The sequence below is a fragment of the Musca vetustissima genome, unplaced genomic scaffold (assembly GCF_032173495.1).
Source record: "Musca vetustissima isolate MV318-11 ecotype Yass unplaced genomic scaffold, APGP_CSIRO_Mvet_v1 utg4424, whole genome shotgun sequence".
NCBI lineage: Eukaryota > Metazoa > Arthropoda > Insecta > Diptera > Muscidae > Musca > Musca vetustissima.
Genome location: NW_026878881.1, coordinates 107,125 through 127,062, shown reverse-complemented (window position 1 = coordinate 127,062; position 19,938 = coordinate 107,125). Strand labels below are relative to the sequence as shown.

The 19,938-nt window shown below is 38.3% G+C and overlaps 1 protein-coding gene across 1 annotated transcript; it reads left to right on the top strand.

The window, feature by feature from the left end:
* Positions 1-2,206: 2,206 nt before the first annotated feature.
* On the top strand, positions 2,207-19,724 carry LOC133323655 (tyrosine-protein phosphatase non-receptor type 21). The gene is made up of 8 exons (XM_061532575.1): positions 2,207-2,335; positions 12,206-12,655; positions 14,898-15,793; positions 15,861-17,909; positions 17,985-18,203; positions 18,264-18,440; positions 19,196-19,519; positions 19,594-19,724. Exons 1-8 carry the CDS (start codon positions 2,251-2,253, stop codon positions 19,720-19,722), a joined length of 4,329 nt encoding a protein of 1,442 aa, XP_061388559.1. The 5' UTR covers positions 2,207-2,250; the 3' UTR covers positions 19,723-19,724.
* The last annotated feature ends 214 nt before the right edge of the window (positions 19,725-19,938 follow it).

Here is a 19,938-nt window from a genome sequence, read left to right as displayed (position 1 = left end):
TTAAATTTTCCGACGGTGGGGCAAAATATATCTTCACTTCCGATTTTTGCATTAAAATCTCCTAGCAGAATTTTAATGTCATTGCCAGGGCAACGATCATATGCTGTTTCATATGCTACGCCACCCAGGTATTCCTGGTTATCATTGGGTAGAGAATTTTCCTTTTTCGCATCAACTACTTCTCGGGCCTTCCCAACATTTGAGCCGATGTCCTTTTCTGGGGTCTCGACAGATTACCCATCGTCGGACATCGCCTCCGTCGCAGATTGCTTCTGAAGTTTGTCGGCAGGGTCTGCGCTTCATTCGTTGATACTACAGCAATCCCCCTGTGTAGACTTGGCTGGGATCATCGTGGTGTCCAGCTCATCATCAGTTAGTGTAAGATTCAGTAGCAGTTCCTTTGGAAGCGTATCCCCACATTGCTCTTCCGGTACCAGTCTGTCTAACTGGTCGAAGAGTTCCTTACTTTGCTCCTGTAGACTATCGCGGATAGTGTTTAGAGTCCCGTGTAGGTCGTCACCTCCCATAACTACAGTCCTGTCAGCCAGAGACTGATTTTCATCAGTCTTGACATGCTCATTTGCCAAAGGAATAGCCGGTTCGGGTAGCCCTCATATAATGGCACCCCCGAATATTCGGTATTTGGACATTATGGACACTCTTTTCAACCGAATTGAAAGCAATTTTTTTGTTGGTTTTGCACCCGGTGGATATATCCTCTATATAACGGTATCACTCATTTCCAGTATTTTGAGGATTTTGGTATTTATTCAGTACGTTGGGGGTTTTGAACACGTTCTCAATCTTCCTACAAAAAATTATCAATATAGGTTAACGCTTAACTACAGCTCTCATGTAATAGTACCACCGCATATTCTCTTTTATCATTCACTTTCTAATTAAATTGTTTTTTTGTTATGATAGGTCAAGAGATTATAATATACCCCCCTCAAATATTTTCTAATGAACACTGCTCATTTATATTTATTCAACACAAATGACGAAATACATTCCTGATGTGAATGTAGCATTACTTTCTAGTCTTCATGTTATCAATTCACTGTGCATTACCCAATTGGAAAAGCGCCGCATTGCCATTGCCGCCATTTGCTATTTAGTGTGACTCGGTTCTTTGACTGCAGCTGCTGTGAGGGTATTTGTAGTGTAAACAATACTGTTCTCATTTAATTTCCATCCCACCTCATTCGTAATATTTCGGATATAACATTTTGAGTTCATCTTTATCGAAAATTTTGTCTTCACAACCACAGTAAAACGATAAAAAACGCTTGAAGTTGTTGTGGATTGCGCTTTGGAGTTTTTGCGTGCGTTAACGAGATAACATAAAAAAACGCTTAACGCGACCATTCTGTTTAGCCCTAGACTTTTCAATATGGAAAGTCGATTAATTGATTAGTCTAAAGTCGATTTACTTATGCCGATGCCTTGCCGCCGTTTGCTATGTCAATTTAGTATGACTCGGTTCTCTGTGTTGGCCACAACACTTTCTTCTTCGATTTTGCTTTTTTTTGTTTTACTTCTCCGATAGAGTTAACGAAAAATTACCTACGAAAATTAAATAAATATTAAAACAAGTGCCTTTATTTATAACATACAATAAATAAGTAAAAAATTTAAGCGCAATTATTAAACAAATAACCGAAAAAACGTAGTAGTGTAACCAAAAAAAAACAAACGCGGCGCTAACACGTAAAGAGAAAAACCAAACCAGCAGCAGACGACAATAAGAAAAAGAAAAAAGTCTTAACCAGACGAACGAGACGAGGAAAAAAGCAGTAGTGTAGAGTAGTTGTTGATTCGGAAAGAAAATGTAAATGGAATTCTGGTGACGCTGCTTAAGAATAACAAGAATTCAAGTTAGAATCGGCCAGCAACGACAACAAAAAATACCACAATTGTTGCTGCCGCTGTGTTAACGTGAGATTCTACCAAAAAAAAAGAAAGAAAGCAACAGCTAGAAGTGTTTTTTGTGGTGTTACGTACATTCCTATATATGTATGTAACTAAGTGTGCGTGTGTGTGCATGTTTAATATTGTGCTGCAGCCAGCCAGTGTTCTTTAGAAATTTTGTGGATTCTTGCCGTGATTCTTAACGTGAACGACACGAAAAAAATAATAGAAATAAAAAAGCCTTACAACAACAATACAAACCACAAAAAACAAAATTCTTCTTGTTTTCTTCATTCAACCTGGAGCAGTGGAAAATCCAACAGCAACACCGTTTAAAAAATGCCATTAAAATTTCTCAAGAAATGTCGACAATATAATGTGACATCGAAAAGTCTTTTTGTTATATCGGTGCATCATTTATTGGGTGAGTAGTGAGAGTGACAATGAGTGTGTGCGTGCGTGATGTTGTTTGCTTTTTTTGTTTTGTTTGTGTATTTTATTTCGTTTATAATGAAGAGATCAATCAATTTGCTGTAAATGAATTGTAATAATGTAGAGGAGGGAGGGTGAGAGAGGCAATAAAATTGTTGAGTGTGGGCGGGGGGAGTTATGATGGCATATGCCATTGTGTCTGTCAGTGTGCACGCTCAAGTATCACTTTGCAATGCAATTAATTAGTAGATGGAGTACTGGGGCTAATTTCATTACTATTCTCTCATTACATTACATTTGATTGTTGTAGATTGTTCCCACCAAGAGCTCTGCTGGCAAAATTAAGGAATGTCGTCTGATCATGTTGTTGCTTACAGTCCATTTATTGTTTTTGTCATTACGCGCCATCCATCCATCGTTCCACTTGACTTTCTTTGTTGTCGTCATCGAAGGGCTAGGGAGAGCGTAGGTGTATGAGAGACAGAGAGAGATAGTTCATTGCTTGCTATGCCATTTTTTTTACAAAAGAACAACAAGTGCATTGACGCGCTTAATTTTTCTTGTTCACCTCTCTCTCACTCTCTCACAAATGCCGTTTGCTTTGTTTTGTTGTTGCATGCACTCCACACAATTGTGTTAAACTAGGCATGCTTACCCATATACGCTACCGTAACTGACGATCGATTGGTAACAATGGTGGGCAAAATTTCTCTTAAAAAATGTTTAAGCGAAATTAAAAACATGAATTATTCTTCGGAATTCATTAAATTTAATATTTTTAAATCATAAATAATATCCAAGGGAGTTCAAAAAATAAATGCATTAAAAATTTTTCGGAAAAAAATTTCATTAATGGTTATTTTTGTTTTAACATCAAAAAATGTTAAGAGAACGCATCAACGCTGGTGTGCAAGTCTGCCCAACTATGATTGGTAAACACATTTTCTCTTTATTTCTCTTTACGTCAGTCGTTTTTTAATGTGAATTCTCAGTTACGCTCGCACACGCTTGCTCTCAATTTAATTTTGCCCAACACTGTGTTAAACTGTGTTGCTGCTGTTACATTGTTGGGCATTTGTCACATTGCAGTCAAATGGCATGCATGCATGATTTGGATAAAGTTGATTGGTTTTGCTACTTTCTGTAAATGAATTGATCTATTTCAAAGTCTTTTGTTGCTTTTTTTTGTTATTGCTGGAATGTAGAGGAAAATACCACCTGTGAGGTATTACATTTTGAATGGAGTTTGGCGTCTTTGTAAGTTGCTTTTGTAAAATATATTTTTAATTATAATGGCAATGGTAGAATTGCAGGCACACTCCAGACAATTTTGTGAGGTTATTTAATGGAGATGTAGAGGAAATGTGGCAATTAGAATTTTTGCGCCAAAAAAGGACCGCATTTGGGAAAATGCCATTTAATAGTGAATTTTGAAAAATGTCATATTATGGGGTATGAATAATCTGGAAGAAACAAGTGCCGCCTTGATTTAATTCTTAGTGTTAGGTGAGTTATTGTGATATTTTTTGGAAACAATTTCAAAAGTTATTTTTAGGTTATAATCAAATTGTGACATCCAGTAGAGAAGGTGAAAGCTATGACTTCATTGCGAAATGTACCCTGAACATGCCCATTTATTGTATTATCATTAAAAAATGTCCGCTCGATGCAAGATTATGAGACAATACCCCAAGTCATTGATGTTCAATAATCAGCATCAGCATAACATCAGTTTTGAAATCCGGAGGAGAATAGTGTTGGCCAACAGATGCTACTATGGTCTGAGTAAGCGACTCAAAAGCATGGCCACCTCTCGCCAGACCAAACTCACACTCTACAAGACGCTGATATTGCCCGTGCAGATGAGGCAGCTCTTGGAGTGTTTGAAAGAAAAATTCTCCGGAAGATTTATGGGCCGATCTGCATCGACGGTGGATAACGTCGTCAAATGAATCGTGAGCTATCTATTCTCGGACATTGACATAGTCAAACGGTTAGAGCTGCAGCGACTACGTTGGCTAGGTCATGTTTTGAAAATGGATGATGAGGATTCCCCCACTCAGAAGGTATATAAAAGCGAGCCAAGTCGTGCCACGGAACACGATCTTTCAATTTGGATAAGACCGACGGGCTTGGAATTTTTTTTTTTGAATCGCGGCTTATGGAACAACCGCAACAGTAATGAGTCTATAATAATGTGTGTTAAGTTTAATCGAAATCGGTACAGATTTTGATATAGCTCCCATGTATAAGTTAGTCCGATTTTGTGAAAATTGCGCTCCAAATTCCTATATTTCCTTCGATTTACACTAAATTACGCATGTCGAGTTACATTGAGCCTAGAATGATGTCTGCTAAGTTTTTCATTGAAATTGGCTTGTTTCCAACCCTACGACAAACTTTGTTTACCCACCCATTTCATAATGACAAGCCCATACAAATGTTGTTAAAAAAAAAAATATGCATTCACTCATCAAAATGATTTCGACGACGTCAATGAACACTGTAAATATTTGGATCGACGGACCGGTAGATAGGCTCGCAGGTTGGCTGCCTGGAAAGCAGTGCAGGTGTTGTGTATTTTATTTGCACACACACATTTTTTCGTCGCAGTCACTGCATTTTCGTGCACATTGTTTTGCTTTTTTTGTGCTGCGCATGCTTAACCAACCATATACAGGTACAGGCAATGAGTGATTGCTCTCTGGCAATCATCGCGCCATCGTCGTCATCTCTTCATCATCATTATTGCATGGAAAACACATAAAAAAACATTTTTGAAATTCCTTTTTTGGGGTGAAATAATCATGAATGCAGTTTTGAATTTCTTTTTCTTTATCACAGAATGAAAGGGAAATGTGAAAAAATATTTATATTTAAAAAAATACTGGTTTATGGTATTTTATTGAAAACATAATTTTCAAAAATGCATGCCTTTGTTGAGCCTTTAAAATACTTACTTACATGGCTAGTGACAGAACTTCCGAGCTTTAAAAAGATTTCCAGGCGCGTCGGTCTTTTGCGCAGTTTTTCCAATTTGAAATACCATTTTCGGCAATGTTGCCTTCCACTTGATCTTTCCATCTTATTCGTGGCCTTCCCCTTTTGCGTGAACCATCAGCTGGTTCGCTTTTATATGCCTTCTGGGCTGGGGCATATTCATCCATTCTCACAACATGACCTGGCCAACATAGTCGTTGAAGATCAATACGTCTAATAAATTCAATATTCATCGTCAAAGCCGATCGGCCCATAGATCTTTCGGAGAATTTTTCCCTCATCAACCTCATTTGCTGGCGTAAGTACCCATGGCTCAGATCCATATAACAGCACGGATAGTATCAGCGGCTTGTAAAGTGTGAGTTTGGTCTGGCGGGAGGTGGCCTTGTTTCTAAACTGCTTACTCAGACCATAGTAGCATCGCTAGCAACCGATGCATCGGTTGACCATCAATATCTATCTCCGAAAAAAATATTATTTTAAAAATCCACGCCTTGTTGGGGTTTGAAAAAATATTATTTTAAAAATCCACGCCTTGTTGGGGTTTGAAAAAATATTATTTTAAAAATCCACGCCTTGTTGGGGTTTGAAAAAATATTATTTTAAAAATCCACGCCTTGTTGGGGTTTGAAAAAATATTATTTTAAAAATCCACGCCTTGTTGGGGTTTGAAAAAATATTCTTTTAAAAATCCACGCCTTGTTGGGGTTTGAAAAAATATTATTTTAAAAATCCACGCCTTGTTGGGGTTTGAAAAAATATTCTTTTAAAAATCCACGCCTTGTTGGGGTTTGAAAAAATATTCTTTTAAAAATCCACGCCTTGTTGGGGTTTGAAAAAATATTCTTTTAAAAATCCACGCCTTGTTGGGGTTTGAAAAAATATTCTTTTAAAAATCCACGCCTTGTTGGGGTTTGAAAAAATATTCTTTTAAAAATCCACGCCTTGTTGGGGTTTGAAAAAATATTATTTTAAAAATCCACGCCTTGTTGGGGTTTGAAAAAATATTATTTTAAAAATCCACGCCTTGTTGGGGTTTGAAAAAATATTATTTTAAAAATCCACGCCTTGTTGGGGTTTGAAAAAATATTCTTTTAAAAATCCACGCCTTGTTGGGGTTTGAAAAAATATTCTTTTAAAAATCCACGCCTTGTTGGGGTTTGAAAAAATATTATTTTAAAAATCCACGCCTTGTTGGGGTTTGAAAAAATATTATTTTAAAAATCCACGCCTTGTTGGGGTTTGAAAAAATATTATTTTAAAAATCCACGCCTTGTTGGGGTTTGAAAAAATATTATTTTAAAAATCCACGCCTTGTTGGGGTTTGAAAAAATATTCTTTTAAAAATCCACGCCTTGTTGGGGTTTGAAAAAATATTATTTTAAAAATCCACGCCTTGTTGGGGTTTGAAAAAATATTATTTTAAAAATCCACGCCTTGTTGGGGTTTGAAAAAATATTCTTTTAAAAATCCACGCCTTGTTGGGGTTTGAAAAAATATTCTTTTAAAAATCCACGCCTTGTTGGGGTTTGAAAAAATATTATTTTAAAAATCCACGCCTTGTTGGGGTTTGAAAAAATATTATTTTAAAAATCCACGCCTTGTTGGGGTTTGAAAAAATATTCTTTTAAAAATCCACGCCTTGTTGGGGTTTGAAAAAATATTCTTTTAAAAATCCACGCCTTGTTGGGGTTTGAAAAAATATTCTTTTAAAAATCCACGCCTTGTTGGGGTTTGAAAAAATATTCTTTTAAAAATCCACGCCTTGTTGGGGTTTGAAAAAATATTCTTTTAAAAATCCACGCCTTGTTGGGGTTTGAAAAAATATTCTTTTAAAAATCCACGCCTTGTTGGGGTTTGAAAAAATATTCTTTTAAAAATCCACGCCTTGTTGGGGTTTGAAAAAATATTCTTTTAAAAATCCACGCCTTGTTGGGGTTTGAAAAAATATTCTTTTAAAAATCCACGCCTTGTTGGGGTTTGAAAAAATATTCTTTTAAAAATCCACGCCTTGTTGGGGTTTGAAAAAATATTCTTTTAAAAATCCACGCCTTGTTGGGGTTTGAAAAAATATTCTTTTAAAAATCCACGCCTTGTTGGTGTTTGAAAAAATATTCTTTTAAAAATCCACGCCTTGTTGGGGTTTGAAAAAATATTCTTTTAAAAATCCACGCCTTGTTGGGGTTTGAAAAAATATTCTTTTAAAAATCCACGCCTTGTTGGGGTTTGAAAAAATATTCTTTTAAAAATCCACGCCTTGTTGGGGTTTGAAAAAATATTATTTTAAAAATCCACGCCTTGTTGGGGTTTGAAAAAATATTCTTTTAAAAATCCACGCCTTGTTGGGGTTTGAAAAAATATTCTTTTAAAAATCCACGCCTTGTTGGGGTTTGAAAAAATATTCTTTTAAAAATCCACGCCTTGTTGGGGTTTGAAAAAATATTCTTTTAAAAATCCACGCCTTGTTGGGGTTTGAAAAAATATTCTTTTAAAAATCCACGCCTTGTTGGGGTTTGAAAAAATATTCTTTTAAAAATCCACGCCTTGTTGGGGTTTGAAAAAATATTCTTTTAAAAATCCACGCCTTGTTGGGGTTTGAAAAAATATTCTTTTAAAAATCCACGCCTTGTTGGGGTTTGAAAAAATATTCTTTTAAAAATCCACGCCTTGTTGGGGTTTGAAAAAATATTCTTTTAAAAATCCACGCCTTGTTGGGGTTTGAAAAAATATTCTTTTAAAAATCCACGCCTTGTTGGGGTTTGAAAAAATATTCTTTTAAAAATCCACGCCTTGTTGGGGTTTGAAAAAATATTCTTTTAAAAATCCACGCCTTGTTGGGGTTTGAAAAAATATTCTTTTAAAAATCCACGCCTTGTTGGGGTTTGAAAAAATATTCTTTTAAAAATCCACGCCTTGTTGGGGTTTGAAAAAATATTCTTTTAAAAATCCACGCCTTGTTGGGGTTTGAAAAAATATTCTTTTAAAAATCCACGCCTTGTTGGGGTTTGAAAAAATATTCTTTTAAAAATCCACGCCTTGTTGGGGTTTGAAAAAATATTCTTTTAAAAATCCACGCCTTGTTGGGGTTTGAAAAAATATTCTTTTAAAAATCCACGCCTTGTTGGGGTTTGAAAAAATATTCTTTTAAAAATCCACGCCTTGTTGGGGTTTGAAAAAATATTCTTTTAAAAATCCACGCCTTGTTGGGGTTTGAAAAAATATTCTTTTAAAAATTCACGCCTTGTTGGGGTTTGAAAAAATATTCTTTTAAAAATTCACGCCTTGTTGGGGTTTGAAAAAATATTCTTTTAAAAATTCACGCCTTGTTGGGGTTTGAAAAAATATTCTTTTAAAAATTCACGCCTTGTTGGGGTTTGAAAAAATATTCTTTTCGAAATCCACGCCTTGTTGGGGTTTGAAAAAAATATTCTTTTAAAAATCCACGCCTTGTTGGGGTTTGAAAAAATATTCTTTTAAAAATCCACGCCTTGTGTAAATGCTATAAACAAAATATTTTTTTAAAGCCACGCCTTTGTTGAGACCTTTAAAAATATTTTTAAGAAATCCACACTTATTGAAAAAATCGGAAGTAAATTATTGCCTCTTTAAGGGCCTTAAAGTCACAACCTTTTAAGGCAAGGCATCTTGTCCGTCATGAATATAATTTTGTCATAATTTTATTACCCATCCAAAACCAAGAAAAAATATGACTATCAGGTTACACATCTCAATTTTGATTTATAAAAAAAAATATTTTTTTTTGACGACATTTTCAATTTCAAACATTCCATATTTTTTTATATTTTCTTCCTACTGGCGTTTTATTTTTTTTATTTAACCATAATTTATCTTTATATGACAAGTTTAGCCGACCATAAAACAAACACAAAATCGAAAAAAAATATTCCATATACCTACCAAAAAATTCAATACACAATAAATATTTAGAATTCTCGAAATTCTCTAATTTGTATGCAAATCGTGTGACAGTGTTGTTGGCCAACCGTGTTCGGTTGGTGGGCTAGCTGGCTGGATGACTGGCTTTTGGTTTTATTACCAATATTTTTTATTGTTTTTGTTGTTGCTGGTCTCACATTTTCCATATTTGTTTTTATATATTTTTTATTTATTTATAAGTTATTAATTACTTTTGTTGGGATTTGCTGTGTGGTGTTAATTGTTTTATAAGAAATAAAATCTCGCTGTGGATAATTTCCTAGCAACCAATAATCGTCGTGATTCAAAGTGTTGTTGTTGTTTTTGTTATTTATTATTACAATTCTTATTAAATATTGTGTGGCAATTTTTATTATAAATATTGTCACCAATTTTGTTTTTAATTTTTTCTTCTGGAATGTCTTGCTGTTACCACTGGGAGACAATATTGTTATGAGATGGTGAGCGGATCAATAATTGGGGTTTAGGTTTAAAATATTCATTGATTTTTTTTAATTCCAAGAAATCGACCCCTATTTGTAGTCCATAAACCATGGCTATTGATGGTCCAAGAAATTTTTTTTTTAATGTTATGGCTTTTGGTGGTCAATTGACAATTTTTATACCCTTCACCACACTGTGGTACAGCAGGGTATTATGTCTTTGTGCATATGTTTGTAACAGACAAAAGGAAACGAGATAGACACGTGGATTCTTTTGAGAATATGCATAGAATCACTTTCTGAGTCGATTTATGCATGTCCGTCCGTCCGCCTGTCCATGTTAAATTGTAAACTAAGTACGGGTCGCATTTTTAATTCGAATTGGATGAAATTTGGCTCAGCTCATTTATTTGGGCCATGGACGAACCCTATTGAAATTGGGAAAAATCGGTGCACCAAAGTTCCTATATATCTTTCGATTTTCACGAAATTTGGCACAGAGTATTGAATTAGGCCTAGAATGATGTGTGTTAAGTTTCCTGAAAAACGGGTCAGATTTCGATATAGCTCCCATATATATTTTCGTCAAATTTATCATTCGATTTGCACGAAATTCGGTATAGGGTACTGAATTGAGTTTAGAACGATGTGTGTCGAATTTCGTAAAAATCGCTTCAGATTTAGATATAGCTCCCATATATATTTTCGTCCGATTTTAGGTAAATATTGCACCAAAGTCCCTATATATCCTTTCATTTGCACGAAATTTGGTATAGCTCACTAAATTGAGTCTAGAATGATGAGTGGTAAGTTTTGGGAAAATCAGTGCAGATTTCGATATAGCTCCCATATGTATTTTCGTCAAATATATCATTCGATTTGCACGAAATTCGGCATAGGGCACTGAATTGAGTCTAGTACGATGTGTGTCGATTTTCGTAAAAATCGCTTCAGATTTAGATATAGCTCCCATATATATTTTCGTCCGATTTTAGGTAAATATAGCACCAAAGTCCCTATATATTCTTCGATTTGCACGAAATATGGCATTGCATACGGAATTGATTCTAGAATGATGTGTGCGCCTGGCCAGTGATGGCAGGCGGAAACTGGGAATCTTACGTTTCCACCAATTCTGTCATAGCGTGGGCTTACTCCAAGATCTTTGGCATATGACCAGTTAGACAGAGTTGAAAGGGCACCCTCCAAAATATCTGTAATTGTCGTTAGAAATTTACAACCAACCAGCAGGACTACATCATCGGCATGGGCTACAACCTTTATCCTAAGACGATCGAACTTCAGCAGTATCTCATTTATCACCAGAAGCCACAAAAGAGGGGATAGTGGTGTGCCTCTGTGACAGATTTCCTCACGGAACTCTCTCCTAAGGATGAGTTGATAATTCTGCTCTCCAGCATTCTATCAATCCATTCTGTTAGAAGTGAAGGGTTACCTGAGCTTACGAGAGCTGAATGGATGGCTTCTAGCTTCACATTGTTAAAAGCTCTCTCAATGTCGAGGAATGCTGCCAAAGTGTAGCCAGAGGACTCCATATTCTTGATGCATCCAACCACCCACCTCATGTAAGGCTGTATCCACTGATTGGGAGTTGCTATGTTTACTTTGGTCAATAGTGTTTCTTGTCTTGTAACCTTTCTAAAGTCTTGAGCAAAAAGGAAGAGAGGCTAATCGGTCGATAATCTTTTGGTAACGTATGACTTGGCTTCCCGGCTTTCGGGATGAAAGTCACTGTTACCTCTTTCCATAGACTAGGTATGTACTATAGAAGTAGACAAGCCCTACTCGTTCATGTGCGTGTTGCAGCATGGCCGGTATTATAACATCTGGACCAGGAGACTTGTAGGGTTGAAAACTATTTATCGCCCATACCAGTTTTGGGTAGCTTATAGTTTTTTCTATCAACTTCTCCTCCTCCCTCGTTCGAACTATATAGGCTGATGCGCACACTGCACACCCTCCCTATTGTCCTTACAACCAGGAAAGTGGGTTGACGATAGAAGATCAAGAGTTTCACTACCAGAGTTTGTCCACGTTTGATCACTTCGCTTAATACTATCTATAGATTTTTGATCTCAACCGTTTTTAGATCTTTATGATCCAGCATTGAGGCTGCTGTTTTTGCTTTGAATTTGCCCCAGTTTGTCTTCCGAGGATTCCTATAAGGCTTCTGTTTACCTCTGGAGGTAGATTTTGGATCTCAACCGTTTTTAGATCTTTATGATCCAGCATTGAGGCTGCTGTTTTTGCTTTGAATTTGCCTCAGTTTGTCTTCCGAGGATTCCTATAAGGCTTCTGTTTACCTCTGGAGGTAGGAATCTGGAAAGATATCAGTCTATGATCCGAAAAGGAGCATTTCTCAGACACCTTGACTTGAAAAAGTATTTTTAAAAATTCCACGCCTTTTTTTAATAAAAATTCTTTTAAAATTTAGATCTAATTTTTATTTTCTCCTTTTCCAGATACCACCACCACAGTCGATTGTACCATCAGTTCGGAAAGTAAAGGTCAAGAATGCCTGGACAATGTCTGCACCCGTTTACTCATACAACAACCGGAATTTTTCGGTTTACGCTATGTGGTCAAGGGTAAAGAAGATGAAATGAAATGGATCGATTTGGAGCGTTCGCTAAGTCGTCAATTGGAAAAATATGCCGCAGGGACGAAAATCTTTTTACGGGTTCGCCACTATGTTACCACTGGGGTGCGGCATTTAAGCGATGAAGTTACCCGTTACTATTATTTCCTCCAGCTAAAAAATGATATATATGAGGGGAAAATTGCCTGCGATATTCGCACGGCCATATTGTTGGCACTGTATTGTCGGCAGGCGGAATACGATAGTTATCAGAGCGATAAACAGAGTAAAGATTATTTGAAAAAGTCATTGGTGTTGCCGAAAAATCTACAAGGTAAGCAGCCATGGTGGTGACAAAGATCCACTCACACATCATGATCAAGATCTTCATAGCCATTATCGATGAGGTGGTGTGGAATAATGATTTGAAATCTACTCTCCTCCTCCCCCCGCCACCCCTTTTTTTGAGTCAATGCAAAATATTTGAAATAGTTTTTAAGTATCTTTTTTTTCTTATCAGATTGAGTTTTTTTGTTTTTATTGTTGCTGCACATGCCATGCCAGATCGGTCGTGCCGTATGGTATTCAAATTTGTACTAACTTCAACGCAAGCCCGCAAAAAATGTTAATTGTTTTATTTATTTATTTACTTACTTATACGCCGATAAGATATGCTTATTTCCCCGTAGAAGAAAAGAAAAATAAATATTTGTCCAATGGCCATATCCGCAACGACGCCACCACCACCACCATTATCATAGAGATAGATAGAGGAGGCGGTAGGTAGGAAGTTGACGCTGGAAGCGCAAGGTGGTGATTCATCAACATTGTTGTGTGCAAAAAAACTTTGTATTTCCTAAAATTGACGTCAAAATACAATAGCAACAACACCTCCACCATCGGCGCAATATGCTATTGTCAGTCAATATGTCTGTGATTTGGCTTCTTGAATAGGATTTATTATACTATGAGCAATCAGCAGAATATCTGAGCTGAAAAGTAGGAGAATTACTAGGAAAAAATGATTCAAAAAAATCCACGCCTTGTTAGTGTTACCTTACCTTTATACAGGTAAAGTTTCTGGATGAGCACGACGTCCGTATTTGAGGAAGAGAGGGTGAGTAGCAGTTCAGCAGCTGCTGCTCTACAGTGATGCAGATTGATCTGCACCACGTTCAACGCTTGCTGCCGTCCGCATATTGTTTTGGAGATGGGAGGCGGAAACAGAGTTTCCCCATTTCATAACAAAGCTCACCCTTATTCTTCCTCAAATATTGCTCTCCCGCAGAATACCGTACCGCTCTTCCTTTCAAACGAGGCGAGAATTCTCCACCTCTTCATCTGAAGGCCGTCGTTCTGCTTCTCCATTATCCTTAGTGTATTCTCCAGCCTCTCAAAAGGTGGTTGTACCGCTACAGCTGCCAGTCTGCTGCCTTCCCAAAGAGGATCCAGGTTGTTAATTGTCTTCTTAAGGAACCTTGACCCCTTTGTATAAGAAGGTCAGGCCAAACTGTAGGCTCTGTCGATCAACCTCGTCGGATAGGAAGAGGTCCTTCAGATGACTGTCGACCAGCAACCATTTATCCTCGCTGATAAACCCGTCAGGGTCAGCTCGGTCAATGATTGCTACTCGTAGATCATTCGGTACCTCCTGTGGAGCAGCAGAGTCGCTGTGTGCTGTTGTAGGTTTCTGGGCTACCTGTTTCGAGACAGCGTGTTTGGCTTTCACCACACAATTACCGCTCTTTGCAGGTTTCTCTTTCGACGCAACAACCGACGCAAACGAAGCAGAGCTTTGTACAACCGACGACTGCGTGGTCTCTTTGCAGCAGGTTGTTGTTGCTCTGAGGACCGTGGGCTGTGGCCGAGATTTGGCATCCGTTGCAACGGCTGCAGAGATATTCCGGGCAGACGCAGGCACCTGCTTCGTGCTCGCTACTTTCGGCGCATTCACTAGCAACTGCCCAATTGTCACAGCCTTGGTTATCGGCTTTGGGAATTCGAGAGATGGTGGATTGGCAGAGGGTGTTTGTGTTTTATCGGTCTTCTTGGAGGCCTTTTTACGGGCTCTCCTTCAGGCCGACTTCGACAGTCCCCTACCTTCCGTCTTTGTGGATGCTAATGTCTGGGACGTCTCTGTACTCAGTTTGCCCTTGAGGGTGCTGAGGGCTTAGAAGTCATAGGCATCAGCTTCCTGGATGTACTAGGGCCACTAACAGATTTCTCCTTCTTTGAAGGGACTACTGTGGTAGTCATAGTACTGGGTCGGGGGATCCTATCAATCAAGAAGTCCCTCTCAATATCATCATCAGTTCCTGGAGAATTTGTGGTTCCTCTTGATTAAAAGGAACTCCTTGTTAGTATCCCCGAAATTTTTTTTTAATTTTTTTTTTCATGTTAGGGTCCCGAAAAAAAATATTTAAAAAATCGACGCCTTTTTAGTGTCTTCGAAAAAATTATTTAAAAATCCACGCCTTGTTAGGGTCCCCAAAAAAAAATATTAAAAAAAAAATCCATGCCTTGTTAGGGCCCCGAAAAAAATTATTTAAAAAAATGTTCTCTTTTTGTCTTTCCAGGTTTGGCAAATGATGACAACCTTTTGGATAGTCTCATACTCGAAGTTCTGCAACAGCATTCGGGTATACAACATTTGACAACATCTCAAGCCGAAGAAATGTATATCCAATGTTGCCAACAGCTGGAAGGCTATGGCGAGGAACGTTTTCAGGCTAAAGATAATCTTGGGAATGATATTAACCTTGGACTGGCCATTAATGGTATGGTTGTGACAGCAGAAAATGGTCGTCAATATTTCCCCTGGAAAGATTTTCACACGGTCACCATTGATAAGCGAACCATACGCATCGAACAAAATAAATCCGATGGTTCGCTGTTTGTGGGCTCCTTCATATTTTCCGAGGCGGATACGGCCCGTTATTTTTGGAAGCTTTGCATAACACAACATAAATTCTTTAAACGTTATATCGATGAGGATTCCTCATCGAGTATGGGTGATGTGGAGAGTGCCAATGGCATATCGATTGGTGGTGGAGCGGAGGCCATTAATTCATCGGCTTTTAGTGGCTATGATTTGAGTGATTCGCGAGAGGATTTATTGCTGGAACAACGTGCCATTTATGTGCCTGGTGCAAATAATTCTGTAACGATTGGTGGTGGCAATGGTGGTTATCAACACGCCACGGGAACACCACAACAAGCTCAGGACTATATATCCTCGGTACAGTCACTGCATCATCAATCGAATAGTCAATTGCCACCACATGGCATGATAAACTCGGCCAACTCATCATCGGCCTTAATGTCTTCCAATATTTCCTTGGCAGCTAGTCATCAATCGGGTAGTGGTGGTGGAAGGACGACAGATAATAATGGGATTAATGGTAGTGCCCTGCATATGCAGGGCGGAGGACATCTTGGTGGTAGTCAATTGGGACAGAGTTGGTTGAGCAAGGTGAGTTGTTTGTCTTAAAAATATTGGATCCCATTTCTTATTAATTTGTTTTCTCGATTTTTTCTAGGAATACTCCCACGATTATGTTTCATCTTCGCAACACCTGTCCAACAGCATTTTGGATACCCGCCTGCAGAGCAGTTCCTGTCAAGATCTAAGCAATAACAACTTACACAGTAGTTCGAGTTTTTTAGGTCACAACAACAATCATCTATTGGCGGCCGATGCCCATGAAAGGGAACGTCTCAAGGCCATGTTGCCAACATATCGCCCGGCACCGGATTATGAAACTGCCGTCCAATTGAAATACCGTTCACCCTCCAATGAATTGTATAATTTAAATCAGCTTCAGTATCAAGCTGCTGCCTTGGCTGCCCATAATTCCGCTGCCGTCTACTATGCCGGGTCCCAGCCGGATGTACATCAAGCTGGTGCTGGTGGTGGAGAGAGTGGTTTAATGTTGGGCCACTTGGCCACACATCGTTATCCAGATGTGGCCCAGCCAGCCCAAGCCATGCATGCCCAATACAATTTAAACGCTGCCTCACAGGTGGCTGGCGGTGGCTCCGCCCAGGGCAATAATGTCTATGTCGATGTTTCGCAGCGTCTGCAAATGATGAGAACGAAACCACCACCTCCCTATCCGGTGAATCGTCTATCGTCCTCATCCACGCCAGATTTGGCAGTGGCCTCACATCGTACCCTATTGGGTTATCGGGCATATGTTTCGGGATCCTCACCTGATTTGGTCTCCAATCGTAATCTATTAAATTCCCAATATCCATATGGTGGGGGTGCAGGTGGCGGTCAACCTTCCGGTTTGGTGGGTGGTCATGGTGGTCAGATAACCACCTCCTCTGGAGCCACAATGTTACATCAATACCCCTATATGGGTCACATGGGCCACTCCCAGTCCTATCTACCACCCCATGGTACATTTGAGAACTTAAATATGATCGAAGAACAGCCATCAATTATGTCACAATTACGGCAATCGGCATTGTCACAGGCTGCTGCGGCAGCTGCCCAGGCGGCTGCCAATAATCAAAATAACTATGAACAAAATTCTTCACCCACATTACCGCCCTCCGGCTATCGTTCTTCATCCGCACAGCAGCAGCAACAGCAGTCGACACAAGCTGCCGGTGTTCTGCAACGTAATGCCATGAATGGTTCCATCGAACCCATATATGAGAATGTGCCACTGCCCCACTATCAGTCATCGTCATCGGTGGTGACACCACCACAACGCAATACCGAACAACGTTCGTCGGGCTCATCATCCACATACAATAGTGAACAGGCGGCAATGCGTAATCGTACGTCTTCCATACAATCGGCACCGGGTGGTATACATCAGCAGCAGCAGCAACCACCAGTGCCGGCAGCACGTCATCACCATTTGCAGCAACAACAACCACAATACCTGCAGCAAGCTCCCGATGAGCCAGATGAAATTTCAATGAACATCAAGAAATTCAGTCATCAGACACAACAAGATCGTGCAGCTAGTACAGATATGCAATTACTGGATCCAACCCCACCGCAGAGAGCAATGCGTGCGGCCTCAGCAGCCCCTGCCATTGGCCAGACCTCCTCCTCAAATAGTCATGATCCCCCCATAACACCCATTAAGGTTACACCTCCCCCCAGGCAGCATAGAAATATGAAAAATTCCTCCTCCTCAACGGTATCGGCTGCAGATCTTCCACCCGCTTCCACTTCTTCACCCATGTCTTCCAGCAACACAACATCCCGATTGCTATCCTCCTCCATGTCACATGAAGACTCATTACAACAACAATTTTCCACAATGAATTTGTCTTCCTCATCATCCCATATGTACAACAGTACCCTGGATACAACCACACAAAGTTCCAGCACCGCCAACTCCTCATCGAAACCGGAGAAACGTAAAAAACGTTGGAATTTCTTGGGCCGTAGTAAAACTCCCGATAAACAAAAATCCGCCACTTTGGGTAGGGAAAAGGCCTCAAATACCACGAAGTTGCAGAAAATTAAATTGGCCCAGGACGATTTGAATTTGCATCATCGTTGGTCAACAGGAGTGCCAAAACTGCAACCGATATCCGGACAATTTTCAAAAGATAAATTGGTAAGTAAATCAATAAAAAAACACAAAAACATTTCAAAATACGAAGTTTTGTAACTCCCCCTTCCTCTCTTGCAGAGCCAAATACTCAACGATAAACTAAATGATTCCCAGCTCTTTATGGAATTCGAAGGCATACCGAAACGTCGTGATATGGCCCGCTATGATTGTGCCCTACTCGAAGAGAATGCCATGAAAAATTCCGATCCCAATTTTCTACCCTATGAAGATAATCGGGTGCGTCTAACGCCTACAATGGAAAATCGGCATGGCTATGTCAATGCCTCGCATATTTCGGTGGGTATTCAGAGCCTCTAAGCCTCCTAAGGTTTTCTAATTTTTCCACTTGATTTTCAGGCCACCGTTGGCAACAAACAACGTTTCTATATTGTGGCCCAATCACCCCATGAAGAGCTAACAACACGCATATTTTGGCAATGCGTCTGGGAAGCGGATGTATATTTAATTGTCCAATTATCGGAAGATTTGAATTATATACCGCCAAATACCAATCAACGAATGGAGTTTGGTCAGGTAAGTCATTTGGAAAACGATTATTTTCACCCATAATTTCCAACATTACAAATTTGGTGTCAATGGGAAACTTTTTCTATATCGAATTTTATTAGGGGTCCCTGCAGAAAAGAAAGCGGAATATTTAATCGATGTATAGAAAATATATCAAATTAAATTTGTTAAATATAAAAGGAAAGCTATATTTTCATGAATTGCAGGGTTATGTAGGTTGGCCTCGATTTGACCCTTAATTTTCAATATTAGAAAGTTGGTGTCAATGAAAAACTTGTTCAATTTCAAATTTCATTAGGGGTACCTGACGAAAAGAAAGTGGAATATTTACTCGGTATATAAAAAATATATCAAATTAAATTTCGTATATAGAAAAAATGCATATTTTCTTGAATTTCATTCCGAATTTTATCCCATATATGAAAAATAAATCAATTTAAAATTCGTATATAGAAAGGAAATTTATTTTTTCTTCAATTTCAAGGTTATGTGGGTCGGTGCCAATTTGGTCCATAATTTGTAGTTTAAAAGGTTTGTGTGAATGGGAAAATATTTCTAAATCGAATTTCATTAGGGGTCCCTGAAGAAAAGAAAGTGGAAAAATTACTCCATATATGAAAAATTTAACAATTAAAATTTCTTTTCTGATACCATGACCCGCCAAATATTTTTTTTAATTTATAAAATCCTCAACCCTGTTGGCCCTTTTCAATTCCTTATAATAATTGCTTCCTCTGTGTTTATACTCTCTTCCATTATAGTTCCAGGTTTATCAGGAATTCTCACAAACTACCGACCGTTGTATAACCAGTAAACTGCGTCTTTATCACATACAATCACGGCGTTATCGTTCCGTATGGCATCTCAACTATACCGATTGGGGTGAACAAAATTGTCCACGTGATGTAAATCATTTTTTGGATTTCCTCGAGGAATTGAATTCGGTGCGTATGGCTTCAATAAATGAAGTACCGCCCGGTCATAATACAAATCCACCAGTTCTGTTGCATTGCCTTGAGGGTGGCGGTCGATCAGGTGTTACATTGACAGCGGACTTGTTGCTCTATACCCTAGATCACAATGAGGTTTGTAAAGAGGATTTTTTTTTTTGATTTCACATCCGGAGGTCTCATGTTTTTTGTTTTGTCTTCCTCTACAGGATTTGGATATACCCCGTGTCATTGGAAATTTACGACATCAACGCGACAATATTATACCATCTTTGGCTCAATATAAATTTATTTATAGTCTGCTCATAACATATCTAAAACGAACGAGATTAATTTGAAATCTGTATTTTCGATTATTTAACTTTATTGTAATTTAAAAAATTTTTGTTCAATTTTTTTTTTGGGATCTTGAAATCCTTTTTGTATACAACGATTTTTTTATACACTACTTATAGCAATATAATTGCATATTGAAATTAGTTTAATTTATTACACTCTATTATTATTATAAAAAATAAGAATTCGAACAATTTTCATTTTCCGTCTTCAATTTT

What these genes read in the sequence shown, in the direction of transcription:
- LOC133323655 (XM_061532575.1), top strand. Translation starts at nt 2,251, where the DNA reads ATGCCATTAAAATTTCTCAAGAAATGTCGACAATATAATGTGACATCG. An exon ending in GTTGCCGAAAAATCTACAAG is followed by an intron (nt 12,656 to 14,897) that starts GTAAGCAGCCAT and finishes TTGTCTTTCCAG; the next exon opens with GTTTGGCAAATGATGACAAC. An exon ending in AACGAATGGAGTTTGGTCAG is followed by an intron (nt 18,441 to 19,195) that starts GTAAGTCATTTG and finishes CTTCCATTATAG; the next exon opens with TTCCAGGTTTATCAGGAATT.